The 14,399-nt window shown below is 38.6% G+C and overlaps 2 protein-coding genes across 5 annotated transcripts in view; one reads left to right on the top strand and one right to left on the bottom strand.

Moving 5' to 3' along the window:
* The window catches only part of LOC135501891 (putative methyltransferase C9orf114), a 79,809-nt gene that overhangs the window by 42,154 nt on the left and 23,256 nt on the right, over positions 1-14,399 (bottom strand). For both annotated transcript variants that reach the window (XR_010449663.1, XR_010449664.1), the window contains exon 11: positions 8,881-8,909. The gene's annotated coding sequence lies outside the window, so the exon portion shown is untranslated. The remainder of the gene's footprint in view (positions 1-8,880; positions 8,910-14,399) is intronic.
* The window catches only part of LOC135501888 (regulator of G-protein signaling 5-like), a 46,986-nt gene that overhangs the window by 17,850 nt on the left and 14,737 nt on the right, over positions 1-14,399 (top strand). For 2 of the 3 annotated variants that reach the window (XM_064794288.1, XM_064794289.1), the window contains exons 2-4: positions 3,227-3,352; positions 5,451-6,215; positions 7,197-7,330. In XM_064794288.1, coding sequence (XP_064650358.1) covers positions 3,227-3,352; positions 5,451-6,215; positions 7,197-7,330 — 1,025 coding nt within the window. The remainder of the gene's footprint in view (positions 1-3,226; positions 3,353-5,450; positions 6,216-7,196; positions 7,331-14,399) is intronic. The other variant, XM_064794290.1, reaches the window with a different exon arrangement.

Below are 14,399 nucleotides of genomic sequence, written 5' to 3'. Positions count from 1 at the left end.
AATGTACATTTATCTAGGTCAGCAGGTCAGTAATGCGTAAATGCATTGTAGGTTTGTTAAAGTTGAGTTTGACTGAACTTTTGCAAAGCTGTAAATTTAAGTGACATTTGAATTCAGGCTTTTGTAATACTAGCATATATGATGGCTGCAAGCAACAAATCTGAAACAGCATCTCCAACAGAAGTTACGGGAGGACATACTCGGACATGATTACGAACAGCCTCACATACCGGCTGGGATGAGAATCATGACAAGGACTGGGCTACAACATCGTTGAGATCAATGCTTCATGCATAACATCGACATCAGTACAGTCATGTCCAATTGATCATGCAACATGTCAACTTTGAGTTCTGACCGTTACAACCATGTACATAACACACACACACACTTTAAGAAAATCTGGACAAACCTCGACAGACTTCTACGGCAATCAAATGCCATGCTCTGTCACAAATATACCCTACATGTACGCATGTTGATGTATGAATGTACTCGATGGAAAAACATACCATTATTCCTTTTATTCATCCGCATAGGAAATTATCGTAAAGTACAATACTGCGAATGGAAAGTATTCGGAAAATCTGAGAAATTAAAGCGCGCGAAAAAATTTGGGGGAGGGGTAGGCTCTCAAGGCCAGCCTCAGTGTAGCTGACCAGAACACTCTCATCAACCTATTTTCCCCTTGTACTCTTCCAAATAGATCACACCGAGCATTTTGCTCATTTGTCTTCCAGCACATAACAGTATCCAGGCAATGCCAGATATACGACCAGCCAAATTGCTGGGCAAGCCCCAAGAGAAATCATCTCGTTTGGCATTATATTGCAGGAAGGGCAGCCATTGTTTAAGAATACTGCTAACCATTTTACCGGATTGGTAATTTCTGGTTATAGATACTTTATCATATTTTTACCTTGGATATACTTCATACCTCCATCCAGGGTACTGTTGTGTTCTCATTGCGGCATCTACAGTTCGTTCTTTGCACTACATCTCTCCGGTCCGATGACCTTGGTTCTGGTACTGGTGATTTTTATTGATGCACACTATCACTTACTTTCTTCCCACCTGCATCAACTTTGAAATATTATTATTTACTAAGTACTTCTAGCTTCTGTAAAAGGAAAATGACATACATTTTTGACATACATTTACACAAAATCGGACAGAGCAGCCCAACCCAGAACCCACTTTTTGTCATCCACATCGATATGAAAAAAACTGACAAAATGCTGAAGGACATGAGCGTGCCAGAACAATCAGCCACATGCAAATTCATTGAAACGATCAACACAATTGCAGGATATTGTTTGGTCATTGGTGCTGCAATAAGTCTCATTTATTTGTGATTACGAACTATCATCACAACGGTTACCACTTTTTTTTTCTGGAGAAAGAGTCCGGCACAATTTCCCTATTCCAGTCAACGGGTAGCCTACATACATGTCCTGGTATAACTTTTGCTGGTTAACCATTATCTTTTTTCAAATCCCCACTAACTTTTAGATATTTCGTTGCACTAGCCCAGCAGCTCCACTATACCCTTCATACTACCCATAAGAAAGTGCTGCATGTCACCTTCGTCAGAGTCACGAAGAGGTAAAATAAAACAGCAAACCAAATTTATCAGTTCAACCTCTACATTTCATTACATCTACATACCCTTCACGGGATCAATAAAAATTCAAATGCACTACATAAAACAATCAATTTATCAACTTTGATCACAGGCTATATATAGCACCTCCCCATGGGTCACGAAACGAAAATCAAAGAATCATTTTCAAATGGTTGCATGTCAAACTTCGTCAAGAGAATAGCAGCGGATGGTAGAATTATTCCAGTGCGTTGGTTTGGGGAGGCCTTTTATATCAGATAAAGTTTTTAAATGATTAAATGATGTATGTTTTTCCCTCAAATTCTTTTTCTGAAAATTATGCAGCAACATTTTCAGCCTCCCAACTTCAGCAAAATAAATTTGTCCAAGGTAATTTATTTGCGCTCGCACTTGACACTTCATGAGTAAATTTCTGGTTAAGTTGTTTCAAACACAAGCTTGGGACACTGGGAGTAATTAGTGACTGTTACAGATCATCTACACGACCATCAGATCACCAAAACAACTTCAAACAATAGCCATGATGGATGGGTGGACAGGCATTGCCAGGCACTCTCACACTCCCAAGCTGACATATTTTTTTGGTAGCATCGACAATGAGCCAGGATTATTCTGGTTATAATGCTTGATGACAGACCTCGCAAACTTTTTGTCAGCACGACATGGCTGACAGAGAATTCAGATAGTTGCTGGTATTGTGCATTAAACTGGCATAACAAGCTGTGTCTAGTATGTTAGCTGATGCATAAATATTGTGTGCACTATCATTTTATTGGCAATAACTTTGTTGTGACGTATGAGATTATGATTCTCTGCATCCATTTAAAGAATATTGATCTGAACTTTTTTCTAAAATGTCTGTATCCATCGGACAGTGAATTGCTCACTATATCATTGTCCCTTTAAACCTGCCAGTAATGACAGCCCCATGCCACAATTTAGTGGTTACACAGATGAACAGAGATTTATTCCGATAGGGCTCTTTCGCCGATGCACTTCCTATCGATTTTGTAATTGCTGTCAGAATGGGTTCTCTGGCCATTGAAGATCAATAGGTGTTAGGACACACTTCATACAAGGAGATTATCAGGAGACAGCCAGGGTTATCAGAGTCGTGGAAATATTAACCCAAGAAGATTCAAGAGGATGTTTTAAAGGATTTTCTTCACACCCCCCCCCCCCCCCCCCATCAACAAAAGTGCATTTTCATGGGTTGTGAAAGTGTATTAAACTACTTTTACTTTAACAATAGGCCAAGCTTAGCGCAATGGCCATTGTCGTAATCGAAAGACATCATTCTTATCATTGCTGGGTTGCACGGAAAGAGATATCAGGGCATTTAATTATAATTTTCAATTGTTCCAAAATGGCATTTTGAGGACAAAGGCACAACCAGCATGCAGGGACAAGTTCACTCAACACTGTTAGCCAACTCAAGCTAACGTCTCTGTCTTTGAGATTACGGGACATAACCGCTGGCACTACTCAAATAGATGTTTTGGGCAATCGAAACTGTCGGTGGCGGACCTGCATTTTTCACATTTTAGGACTTCTTTAATCAAATTGGTGTTTTTAATCTTACACTTTTGTTGCATTTTTCAGGTAACCAGTTGGTCTTCGAGCAGCAGCACGTCGACTAGCCAAAAGACTACTAATCTGACTGGTGGTGGTAGTAGCACCCAGGTCCTGAGCTGTACCTCTAGCTCTACTGCAGTCTTAGAGGAGACGGTAAGTCAAAGTTATTACTGATAATGCCTTAGTCTTGTCAGTGTGGAGGCTAGGTACTGGTAATTATAAGTCCCATTCTCAATCCAATAGTCCCAACACATCGAGGCGACCCACAGCTTTGTCTATTCTCCCCCTTTCTTATAGTTTCGTGATTTGAGGTGTTTGGTTGAACTAATCGCTTGCCAGTGGTGTTTGCATGTCATCACATCTCCTGTAGTTGGTATTTGCTTGATGTAGTTTATAATAGGTAAAGCAAACAAAATTTTTGTCATGTCATGTGTAGCTGTTTTTTAGCCAATAACGTAGCAAATGCAATGCACTGTCTCGTGTGGAAGAGGCGCACACTATTTGTTTGCAGCTGGAGTTGTCTTTAACCTTGTCCTTCTAAATCTTCACGTTAGAGCCGAACGGGAGGTTTTGATAGGTCTCTTCAAAAAACTTAATTCTGCAGACTTCTGGCCCTGGCCTCCATTGACGCCAAATTTGTTCAACCAGCAACTTCCCAAAATGGAACAAACAGGCCTACATTTTCTTGATTTCTTCACCTTGAAAAATGATGAACATATAGTGGGGAAAACAGGTACTCATACTCATACGGTACTGCAATCGTCGTAAAAACGAGACCTCTTTTTCTTGGACTTCTAGTTCTGCTTCTGAAACAAAAGGGGGAAACAGATAGCTGCACTACTCTCCACCAAGCCGATCCCCCCCCGCCCTGTTGCAGATGCAGAAAAGTTGACATGTGATTGAATGAATGCCTACACCAGAGCTCAATAACTGAATGAATGGTCACATTGTCGATTTTGTTGTTTACAAGCAAATTAGATACAAATTGACATACCTGTTGCATTTTGAATTGTTTCAATCTGGATTAGAGAAGATAGTATAAAATCTGGTGTGCTGCCATCTCTGAAATCATGCTCTAAGTATAATTATGATTTTCTGTTGCCTTGAAGCATAATAGTTAACTATGTATACCATCAGCAAGTCTTAATAGGATGTGGTGGTGAGGCAGGGTGCAGTTTAGACTGCCATCATCAGTCATTCACACGCTGGTCCTGCGTTCTCAGTCCGACGGCGCCCAAAGCTTCATATGCCAATGCAGATGCCTGGATAAAGGCCTCGATGAGTTGGTCTCAAATGTCTGCTTGACCACATTATGTATGTTGATTCCCCCTTCACATGTACTTGATCCTGAAAAAAAGGTTATATGAGTAGCCTCTGCCATCATGGTCTCTAGTGGAGTCATAAGGGAAGACTTTTTGGTCCTCTTGGTAGGAGATACCATTCTGTTCATCTGTAAAAGCACCAGGACCTCCTTTACTTAATTTATCAAGTCATTCACTTTCGCTTTCTCTGTTGTTCAAATTTGCTCTCCTTGCACTTTTATTTGATTAGTATGTTCACATTTTAAAAGCAGGGCACATTTTTTTGCACCAAAGGATTTCCTCTTGCTGTAAAGAAGGCACTAGGTTCACTTTACATTAGGAAAGTAAATGCTGTCAAATAATTCAACATCATAACATTGAATCGTGACATCGGCATCTCTGACTTTAAGCAAAAGAAGATGAAGGATAATGATCTTACCTTGTTCGATTGGCAGAGATTGCCATCAAAATAGCACTCTTTGCCAATGACAAAGCAGCTAATAGAATCTGCTGGTAGGTGCAATCAGCACATACCTCACTGCACCTCCTTGGTTTGTTTTTTTAAAAACAAACCAACACAAGATGAATTGATAAAAGTCTGTCGAGATCCAATCCTCTTGCATGGTGTCATTTGCTTGTTCTGTTCGCTGGATTTGTTAGTTTGTCCCGCGTGATGTTGGGTGACATCATTTACATCATCAGCTCTTGGTGGTGTTGTTAAAATGCCCGCAAGGGCCCTGAAACAGAACATGACAGGGTTTTATCAAAAGTCCACTTTCTAATTGAACAGTGTGTGAGTACCCAGCATAATGTATCTAACGATCTTCTCTATCAAGGACTAAATATCAACGCCCTAGATCTAAAATAAAACAATGCGTATAAAAATGAAGGCTAGTGGCAGCAATCAAAGACAGGGGAAGTTGTCTTTACAGAGTGTCTTGTTCTTTCAGGAGGAAAAAGGGTCAAAGTCAAAAGAATCAGGGTCAAGGTCGAAAGAATTAGGGTCAAGGTCAAAAGACTCGAAGTCAAAGTCAAAAGAATCGGCAGCGAAGTCAAAGGAGAAAGGTTCCACAACATCATCGCTCAAAGAATGGAGACATAACATAAGTTGCCGGCTCAGTCCAAAACAAACGAGCAAGGGTTTCTTTTTGTCCACTTCGAAGTCAAAGTCGAAAAATATGAGCCATCTGAAAGTGAGAAGTTCACCAGAGCTGTGTCCAGGGAGGAAACGTGGGAGTGCTGAATCAGCTGAGGGAACTCTTTCAGGATCGTCGTCAGCAAGCATGTCGAAAACATCAAAAGATAGTGTCTGTGATGATGTGGAGAAACTAACGATTACTGGAGCAACGCAATATAATAACAATATTCGTGGTGGCCATATTCATAGTCTTAGTGCGGAGGGGATTTCCTCAGTTGCGCTTACTCCTGATAGTGGGGGAAGTGGCACAAGTCCAAGCGACCATGGCCAGCTTCGTGTCCACTTCACATTCGATTCTGGTTCTGAAAGTGACCATGAGGGGGAGTCAAGATCAAAACCTAAACGTTCCTCAATGCCGAGCCATTCACAAAGTATGATTGTGTCTAAGAAGCATAGGTTTACAAAAATCTTGCGGCCGTTGAGACGGAGTCATAGCGCAGGGTGTACGAAGGATGTACCACCTCATGCCCTGTTTCTAAGACATGACATTGAACATGAGACAAAACAAAGGAAACAGGTTTGTCTTTTACTCTTTCAAGAAAAAATAATTTGAAGGTAGGGTCAGGGAGTTTTTTGTTTCAACATACTTGCTTCAGCCAGTCGTATGTGCCATCCTCACAGCACCCTAGTAAAAGGGTAGCTAGGCCTACTCTTGATACTCGGTACAATAAACTATCATGTGCCAAGCATGACATGCCTGTCTCTAAGCTTCATGGGCATCATCAGACAAAGTGTTAGTCGAAGATGTGCCCTCCAACTACGTTTTGGCTCGTCTGTCAGGCACCTCGTCTGACCCCCCATAGAATTTCAAACTGGTGCCAGACTTCCCCAGCTACTTTAATCCCCTCTTACTAAAAACTGATTTTGCATGCAGCAGCAACACACTATTTTAGGCATGCCCAGTTTCCTAATATAGATGAACTAAAACCTGACATGAACATCCGTATTATCATTTTGAAGACTTTGGCTCTACCTTTTCTGTCTTTAGCTGATCTCACAGCCTGTATCCTAACTCATGACATGCATGGTCCCTAATCATATTTGGATATAACATGATTTTAAACATTTCATTGAAGCAAATTGATAAGCTTACCTTGAAGTTGGATAATGTTCCTCGTTGTCCAAAAAATTCATGTTGCCCTCGGTTTGAACGTAAGAAGATTCCCTCCAATGCGAAAATATAAGGAAAAATGTCCGCTCAACTTGGTTCTGGTGTGCTGTGATGTCGCAAGCAGCATGTACAACGACAGATTGACAAAAGAAATGGAAGATTGCGTTTTTTATCTTCTTCAGCCTTTTTTGAAAATTTTACCAGCCCCATGGTCCAGTTGTGATGGTTGTAAAATTAGTATTTGTATTTTTTTTATAATAACAGGGTTTTTTAATGATATTTGCAAAATAAAAAAGTAAAAAATGTCTGTGAAAATTTGGCAGTTTAGAATATAAGCTTACGTGTAATGATGACCTAGTTTAATGATTGTTATTTTTCTAACTTCAGAGTGAACAGAGGGAAAAGAGAGAAAGTGTGGTAACAAGTCCAATCGAGAAATTATCGCCCGGAGGCTCTGATGATGAGAGAAGAGAAACACACCAGCAGCATACGGCATCAGGGTCCAAAAAACGACGCAATTTGTAAGTATTACTAGTTTAAGCTAAAACCTTTAATTTTGATGACATGTCTTATCCTTTGAGAAACAAAAGGTCAGAAGTGTCATATTCACATTACATGTATTTTCATTATCGAACACAAAACCTTCCCAAATTATCTCAAAAACCACCTTCCTTTATTTACGATCTCTTTTTTTCAAGAGACTGTCTTTCCTTTGAAAACTTCGTCTAAACATTAGTCTGCATCCATCCCATTACTAGCCATTGGAAGAAGAGCAAATCGTTAGTTTCATCAGAATCTCTTAGATGGAGTGGGTGTTGTATGTTTTATCGTCATGATTCTATATCATTTTAACTTTGCCGAGCCCACACAAACATCTCACCATGATATACCCTGTGTGCATTAGATATTTGATGTGTTGTCTTGAGTTGATGTGATTAAATTTCTTCCTACAAATACTTAATGGTGAGTAAGTTCCTGCCTCAAAACACTTGATGATGAGTAAATTTCTTCTTACAAATACTTGATGTTGAGTAAATTTCTGTTTACAAAAACGTGATTATGAGGAAATGTCTGCTTACAAACACTTTTAATGATGAGTAAAATTCTGCTGACCAACACTTGATGATGAGTAAATTTCTGCATCCGATCATTTGATTTTGCATGAATATCTTGTTACAAATTGAATATGAGGAAATTTTTAGTATATTTTTGGTATCATGTCATCTACGAAGTATTTGAAACACCACACCCATGATGGCTGACCATGCTAAATATAGTGATGATTGTTCAGGCCATTTTATATGATATGTGATATATCTCAGATGTATTGATTACATGACACTTTGTGACAAATATAGCTGTGTCACCTGTTGCGTTGGATATCATCGTGGCAACATGTTGAATTGCTCTCACCTCATCCTGTAAAGGACAGACGCAAGCCGAACTAGGCCATCGAAATTGGTTATCTATTTTAAACCCATGACTAATTTCTCCCAAATTAACTGGACTCCATCCACCTCAGTGGCATTGTCATGACCTATCGACTTTTTCACCTTCTTCATGTAGGCCTGCTTTATCGATACCACGTATTTTGTTTCGATATTAAATTCCGTCTGATACGTATATCTTAAGCTGTGTTTCTCCCGGGCATAGCTTTGATCGTAAAGGTCAGAAATGGGCGGCCAGCATACTAATGCCTGGAGTGATAAATGACAATGTCAGGGAAGGATCATGGTTAAGATTATCAGCAACTGATCTCCTTTGAGCAATATCTGGGATGGCACAATAACCAACCAGATTTTAAAAAAAAATCTATTGGGGTTGAATAATTTTCATTTCAATACTCATAAATTACTCTTGGTCACAAATGAAAACCATCAACCAAAAAGGCAGGTGTTTACCGCTGATTTTGCTAATAACCATGATTGGGAAAAATAAGAATTGTCAAAAAAATACAAATGTCACATTTCTATTAGCTAATGTAGTCATCATCTTTTGCTGAAGGTAACAGCTGAATATTGAATCAAATTACAATATTTGTTGAAAAGATGTTAACTTGACATTAACTTACCTTGGCAGTATAGCTAATGGACATTTAGACTGAAATAGATAATACCAAGTTAACTAACGTGTGACCTTAACTGGAAGAGAGAACACAGAGTTAAATGGCCTGGTTATTCAGAAAAAGGTTTGTCACTATTGCACTGTAACTTACCTTATCTCCTTCAGTTTAAGTCCATTAGACTGTTAGTGACAAAACTTGTTCTGAAAATCGAGTCAAGTTTTTTGACTCAACTTCCTTTGAACAACCAGCCATGGCGAAGAATAACATTTTTATTGATTCTCTTCTCGTTTACCTCACACTTAATAATTAAGAAGAGTCTCTCTAGAGAAAATCACACTAACATTAACTATAGCGCTTCGACAGTCGTGTCAACATCTGATGAGATGCCACTGGGGAAATCTCTCTGATGCGCGGCAGATCAGTCACTTATCAATGAGATCGATACATAAAGATGCTGGAATATTTTATGGGGTGAATGTGCGTGTAGTAGGGATGTTCTATTTGCTGGAACAGAATGCGGATTTGTTTATTCATTAGATTGGAACAACGTACCGCTTCAAAATCTTAAAATAACAATTTTTTGGTCATCTGGAAATTTGTTTGCAATGCCCAGTCCTGAGCTGACTTCTGTTTTGTATAAGTAACAGTATCATATGGCCAAACAATCCTATCCAAGAAGGTTGTAAATGGCCCTGTTCATGGGCCACTAAAACTAAGAAGTTAAAAGGTGTGTTCCAGAATATTACTGATGCCTGTGCCACTGTCAAGTGTACACAGTTTTATCAATTCCACAGGCAAGAATTCACACACGTAAATGTAGGGCTATTCCTAAACCAAAATATAAAACCTGATCGATCAGGTTGTGATGAATTAAACATAAACATGATGTCAACAATTGATAACAACCAGTCTACTCTTTATTGATTCTTGATGATATGTAAAACACAATATAGGATTTATTTTGAAATTACTTATTTTGAAACTTTGAAACACACAATAATCGAGTGATTACTTATCATAATGAATCCTCATATATCCACCACTTGAAATTCTAAACAGCCCATAGTTCAACTGATGTTTTTATCCCACCTCTAATTATGTTGAAAATACTCGAGAATGACATCCACATTGTTGGATCAGAAAAACTGTAAATGTCACTTGTGCGTTTATCAAAAGTCACCGAGGGACGCGCCAGAGGGGAAAATCCATACATCAATTCGATTTGAAACGCTCACGACGTCGTCATTGGTGAACAATTTATCATCAATACATGCATGCCAACGGTCGTTGGATGGATCACTAAGATGCTACCACAGTGAGGATCGAGTCCCAGCTGTCACGAATGCATGGACATAACGCGGCTCTGGTAGTTGTGGATAAAAAGCAGGAACTGTTGCAAACATTGGTGGGTGGCCTGGAAAAATCTCAGAGGATAACATGCATTTCTAGTAGGAGTATCTCAGCTTGGCCTTTCTGACTATATTAATGATGCTTATGTGTATGTCTCATTTTACCATATATAAACAGACTGAATCTTCAACATGACCATTGTGTGCTAGACTTGGATAGTGAACACACTGACACAGACCTAACTATAACATATGCTTCAGTAGCCGAAGGACTTAGACTCATCTATTTCATTCTCTTCATCAACTCTCATTAAACAGTGCAGTGTACTTTACAAAACTGGCTCAACAAAGGAGTAACGATTTTAAGAAGTAAGTGTACAGTTTATTTTCTGTTCTTGTGATTAACATTTTTCACTCTCGCCATGATCCGGCATATTAATGTTACTGGCGTGAGCTGATGCAGATTCAATCAGGATAATCTTAATGTTAAGAGATGTATTGATGTGGTTACGTGAAACTAATGATGTGATATATATTAGATTCATGTTCAGTCAGGGATGGGTTGACAATAAAACACCAATAAAAAACATAACAACCGATTTAATATAATTTATTATAGAGTGGGAGGGAATATTTAGCTGTTTGGATGAGGCTACTGGCTTGGGGATAAATTCAAATTCAAATTAGTTTATTAATCAAGAGGCCCGGAGGGCAAAGGTACACATGGTACAATAGAAATACAATGATTTTGATTGAAAGTACATAAGACATACAAAGGATACATGACAAAAGTAACAATATAAAGTCTACTACCGGGGTCAAACCTGGAGTAGATACTAGTAGGTGGGAGAGAGGAGGTCCTTATTTTATGCGATCAGAAAAGCATTTCTGTAAAAATGATGATAGCTTCTGACAAATTCCAGGGTCCTCATTTGAAAGAAGCCAGATAAACTTATTTCCTGGTGAGAGACCTGAAAAGTTGATGTTGTTCTCATTGATAACTGAGAAAAAATCGTTCCTTGAAGCATCATATTTTGGGCAGGCAGTTAGAAAGTGAACCTCGTCTTCTATTGAAGTCCCATCACAAGAACACACCCTCTCTTCAACTTTAAGTTTTTTGTATCTACCTCTTTCAATGGCTAGATCGTGACAGCTAATGCGGAAACAACAAAGGGATCTTCTTAAAGAAAAACTTGAAATTGAAGTCAGATATTTCTCACAGCAGAGTTGCGTTTTGAAGGACCTATAAGTGCGTAATTTGTTTTTAGCATTTGGATTCCGAGAATCATCCCAAATTTCTAGCTTCCACTTTCTGTAAAATTCTTCACCTAATTTATGAACAAGACTGGAGGTTGAAACACTTTCAGCATTGTTTGCATCCAGATTCAGACAACCACAAATAAATTTTATACAAGAAAACCAAGACTGTTTTCCTTTGTTGTCTAGATCCTTACTAACTTGTAAGGCACTGGTTAAAATAGACTTCGAACTAATTTCCCCATCCACTGTGTTGAGAGACAAGGATTCAAGCCTTAGCCAGAAAGAGAACATAGATTTGGCTATCATTAAATACAGTGGATGTCTGCCCAACTCGCCATACACGGCCAGATTTGTGGCATTTGTGTTAACACCCAGTACATATTTACAGAACTTCATGTGAAGGTTCTCACAGGGGAGATTTTCGAATCCCTTATCAATCTTAAATTCTCTCTCTCTTTTAACTTTTGAGGACATAGGGTTAAAACATCCCCAAATATCACTGCCATATAAAAGTATTGGCTGTATAGTGTGGTCAAATATATGGAGTAAGGTTGAGACATTTGGAAGCTGAGAGCTAAAGATACGCCTTAATTTAAAAAAAGCTTTAAGGGCTTTAAGGGATAACATTTTCATAACCCTTTGAGAAGTCTTTACATTGTGTTAACCCATTGGTGTTAATATGATCGATTATCCTCCGTCATGAATCTTTTCCCTGTGTATCATCATTCAACTTTATGGTTTTGGCTGTTACACCTTTAGACTGCACTCAAACTCTACTTGGGCACATGGGAGCTCAGGATGTAAATCAGACATATCAGGGTTAATCACCACTACATTCTAATGTTCCATATGTACGTTCTATGACCTATTCCCCAAGGACGAGTTTACATAAGCTATATTCATGGACGTCATTAGCAACCTTTTACCGGAAGCATTTAATTGAGGGCAATTCTGTGCGGGGAGTTCATATCTGGAACAAAGCAAAATAGTCCATCAATTTCATCCCCAAGTAGACCCGTTTAGGATGCCTCAACTTTGGCTCAAATTACCCAAGGAACGAGGTGATTCAACTAAGATGGGCCCATCATGGAATCAATGAATGATGGCCCCATGGTAGATACGACCATGTTGTTTCCATCATAGACATCATGATGGGAATTCTCAATCACAGAATCGATGACGATTATCCTCGGTCACAGATTACATTAGGACTGTGTGAGAGCAGGAGGCCATTGTAGCTCCTGTTCTGTTTGTACATATGCGAGACAGTGATTATTTAGGTTAATGAGATGTGGGTGTAGTGTCTCTTTTTTCATGCATATACTTGTCTGTTACATATTTGTACACTACTAGCAGGCTATACAGTGCCTACTATATAAGGATGTATGTTATGAATTGTTTCAAACCACTTGGCATTTTGGGGATTTAAGTTTTTCATTAAATGACACTGCATTTGCAAAAATTGTGAATATACACACTTGTGGACATTTACAGCCTACATTGTATTCCATTGATGACATTTGGAGCATATTATTCAAAGGGCTGAATCAGGAGGCCTTTGTGGCTCTTGCACAATTTGAGCATGACCTGAGACAGCCCTTTGAACATCCAACCAAAACACTCGGAATTCTGTAACGAAGTGTAAAAAAGGGGTCATTAACTGTTTTCTATCAGGAAATAGAGCGATTATGTGGTAATTGCCCCATATGATGAATTATAGATAGTACGTGTTTTTACTCAGTAGTAGGACATGATCATCACTGTAATAGATTTAATCACTAGTTTTAATACATTAAATTGCGGTTTCCTCTTGTCATTCCTCTAAAAGGTCTTAATCATTCATTGTTTTTGCCTCTGCTAAAATTGAAGAAATTTTTATTCTAGGTGCATTTTTAAAATAATTTCCATATCGCAAATTCAATTTCAGATTTCTAATTTTGAATGATCAACGAAATAGAAAAGAATACAGTGATTCAACTGAGTTCGAGGTCTATAAAGGCATTAAGATTGTTATCAGTTTGTCTCAGTCAATTCTCATCTCTGTTACTTGCGGTTACAATCATCCAAGTCAATTGTTCCACCGAAATATCAGTCTAGGTCAACAATGGTTGCCATTTACGGACTGAACCCTGCATGCTTACAAAACAACCTATCCAACTACTGTAGCCACTATTTCATTCAGATCAGACCAACATCAGGGACTCCAGAATAGAACATATGTGCTTTAATGACCAGGTCGTTTTAGGTCAATATACTGTGCTGAACAGAGAAACATGCATTATAAATCAATGAATAAAACTTTACCAAATGAAATTATTAATATACTGCACGGTCTGAACAAATTGATTAAATCTGATGATAAGTTGAGTTTCATTTCATTTTCAAACTAGGTGGTGTACTGTGACAGTGTATCTAGGTATGTTTGAGTGCATTTATCTGCCAGATCTATTCATGATCAATATAATACAAGCTGTTATTGACTTGTTCATTGAGTGCCATTACCAGAAACCTTTACATGAATTCATTCTTCATCAGGCCATTTATTACCAGAAATATTTACATGAGGCCACCCTTCATCATCATATTACCAGAAACCTTTACATGAGGCCACCCTTCATCATCATATTACCAGAAACCTTTACATGAGGCCACCCTTCATCATCATATTACCAGAAATCTTTACATGAGGCCACCCTTCATCATCATATTACCAGAAATCTTTACATGAGGCCACCCTTCATCATCATATTACCATAAATCTTTACATGAGGCCACCCTTCATCATCATATTACCAGAAATCTTTACATGAGGCCACCCTTCATCATCATATTACCAGAAATCTTTACATGAGGCCACCCTTCATCATCATATTACCAGAAATCTTTACATGAGGCCACCCTTCATCATCATATTAC

Source organism: Lineus longissimus, chromosome 17 (genome assembly GCF_910592395.1).
Source record: "Lineus longissimus chromosome 17, tnLinLong1.2, whole genome shotgun sequence".
NCBI classification, from domain to species: domain Eukaryota; kingdom Metazoa; phylum Nemertea; class Pilidiophora; order Heteronemertea; family Lineidae; genus Lineus; species Lineus longissimus.
Note: the sequence above shows the minus strand (reverse complement) of the source record. Positions and strands in the feature narration are given on the sequence as shown.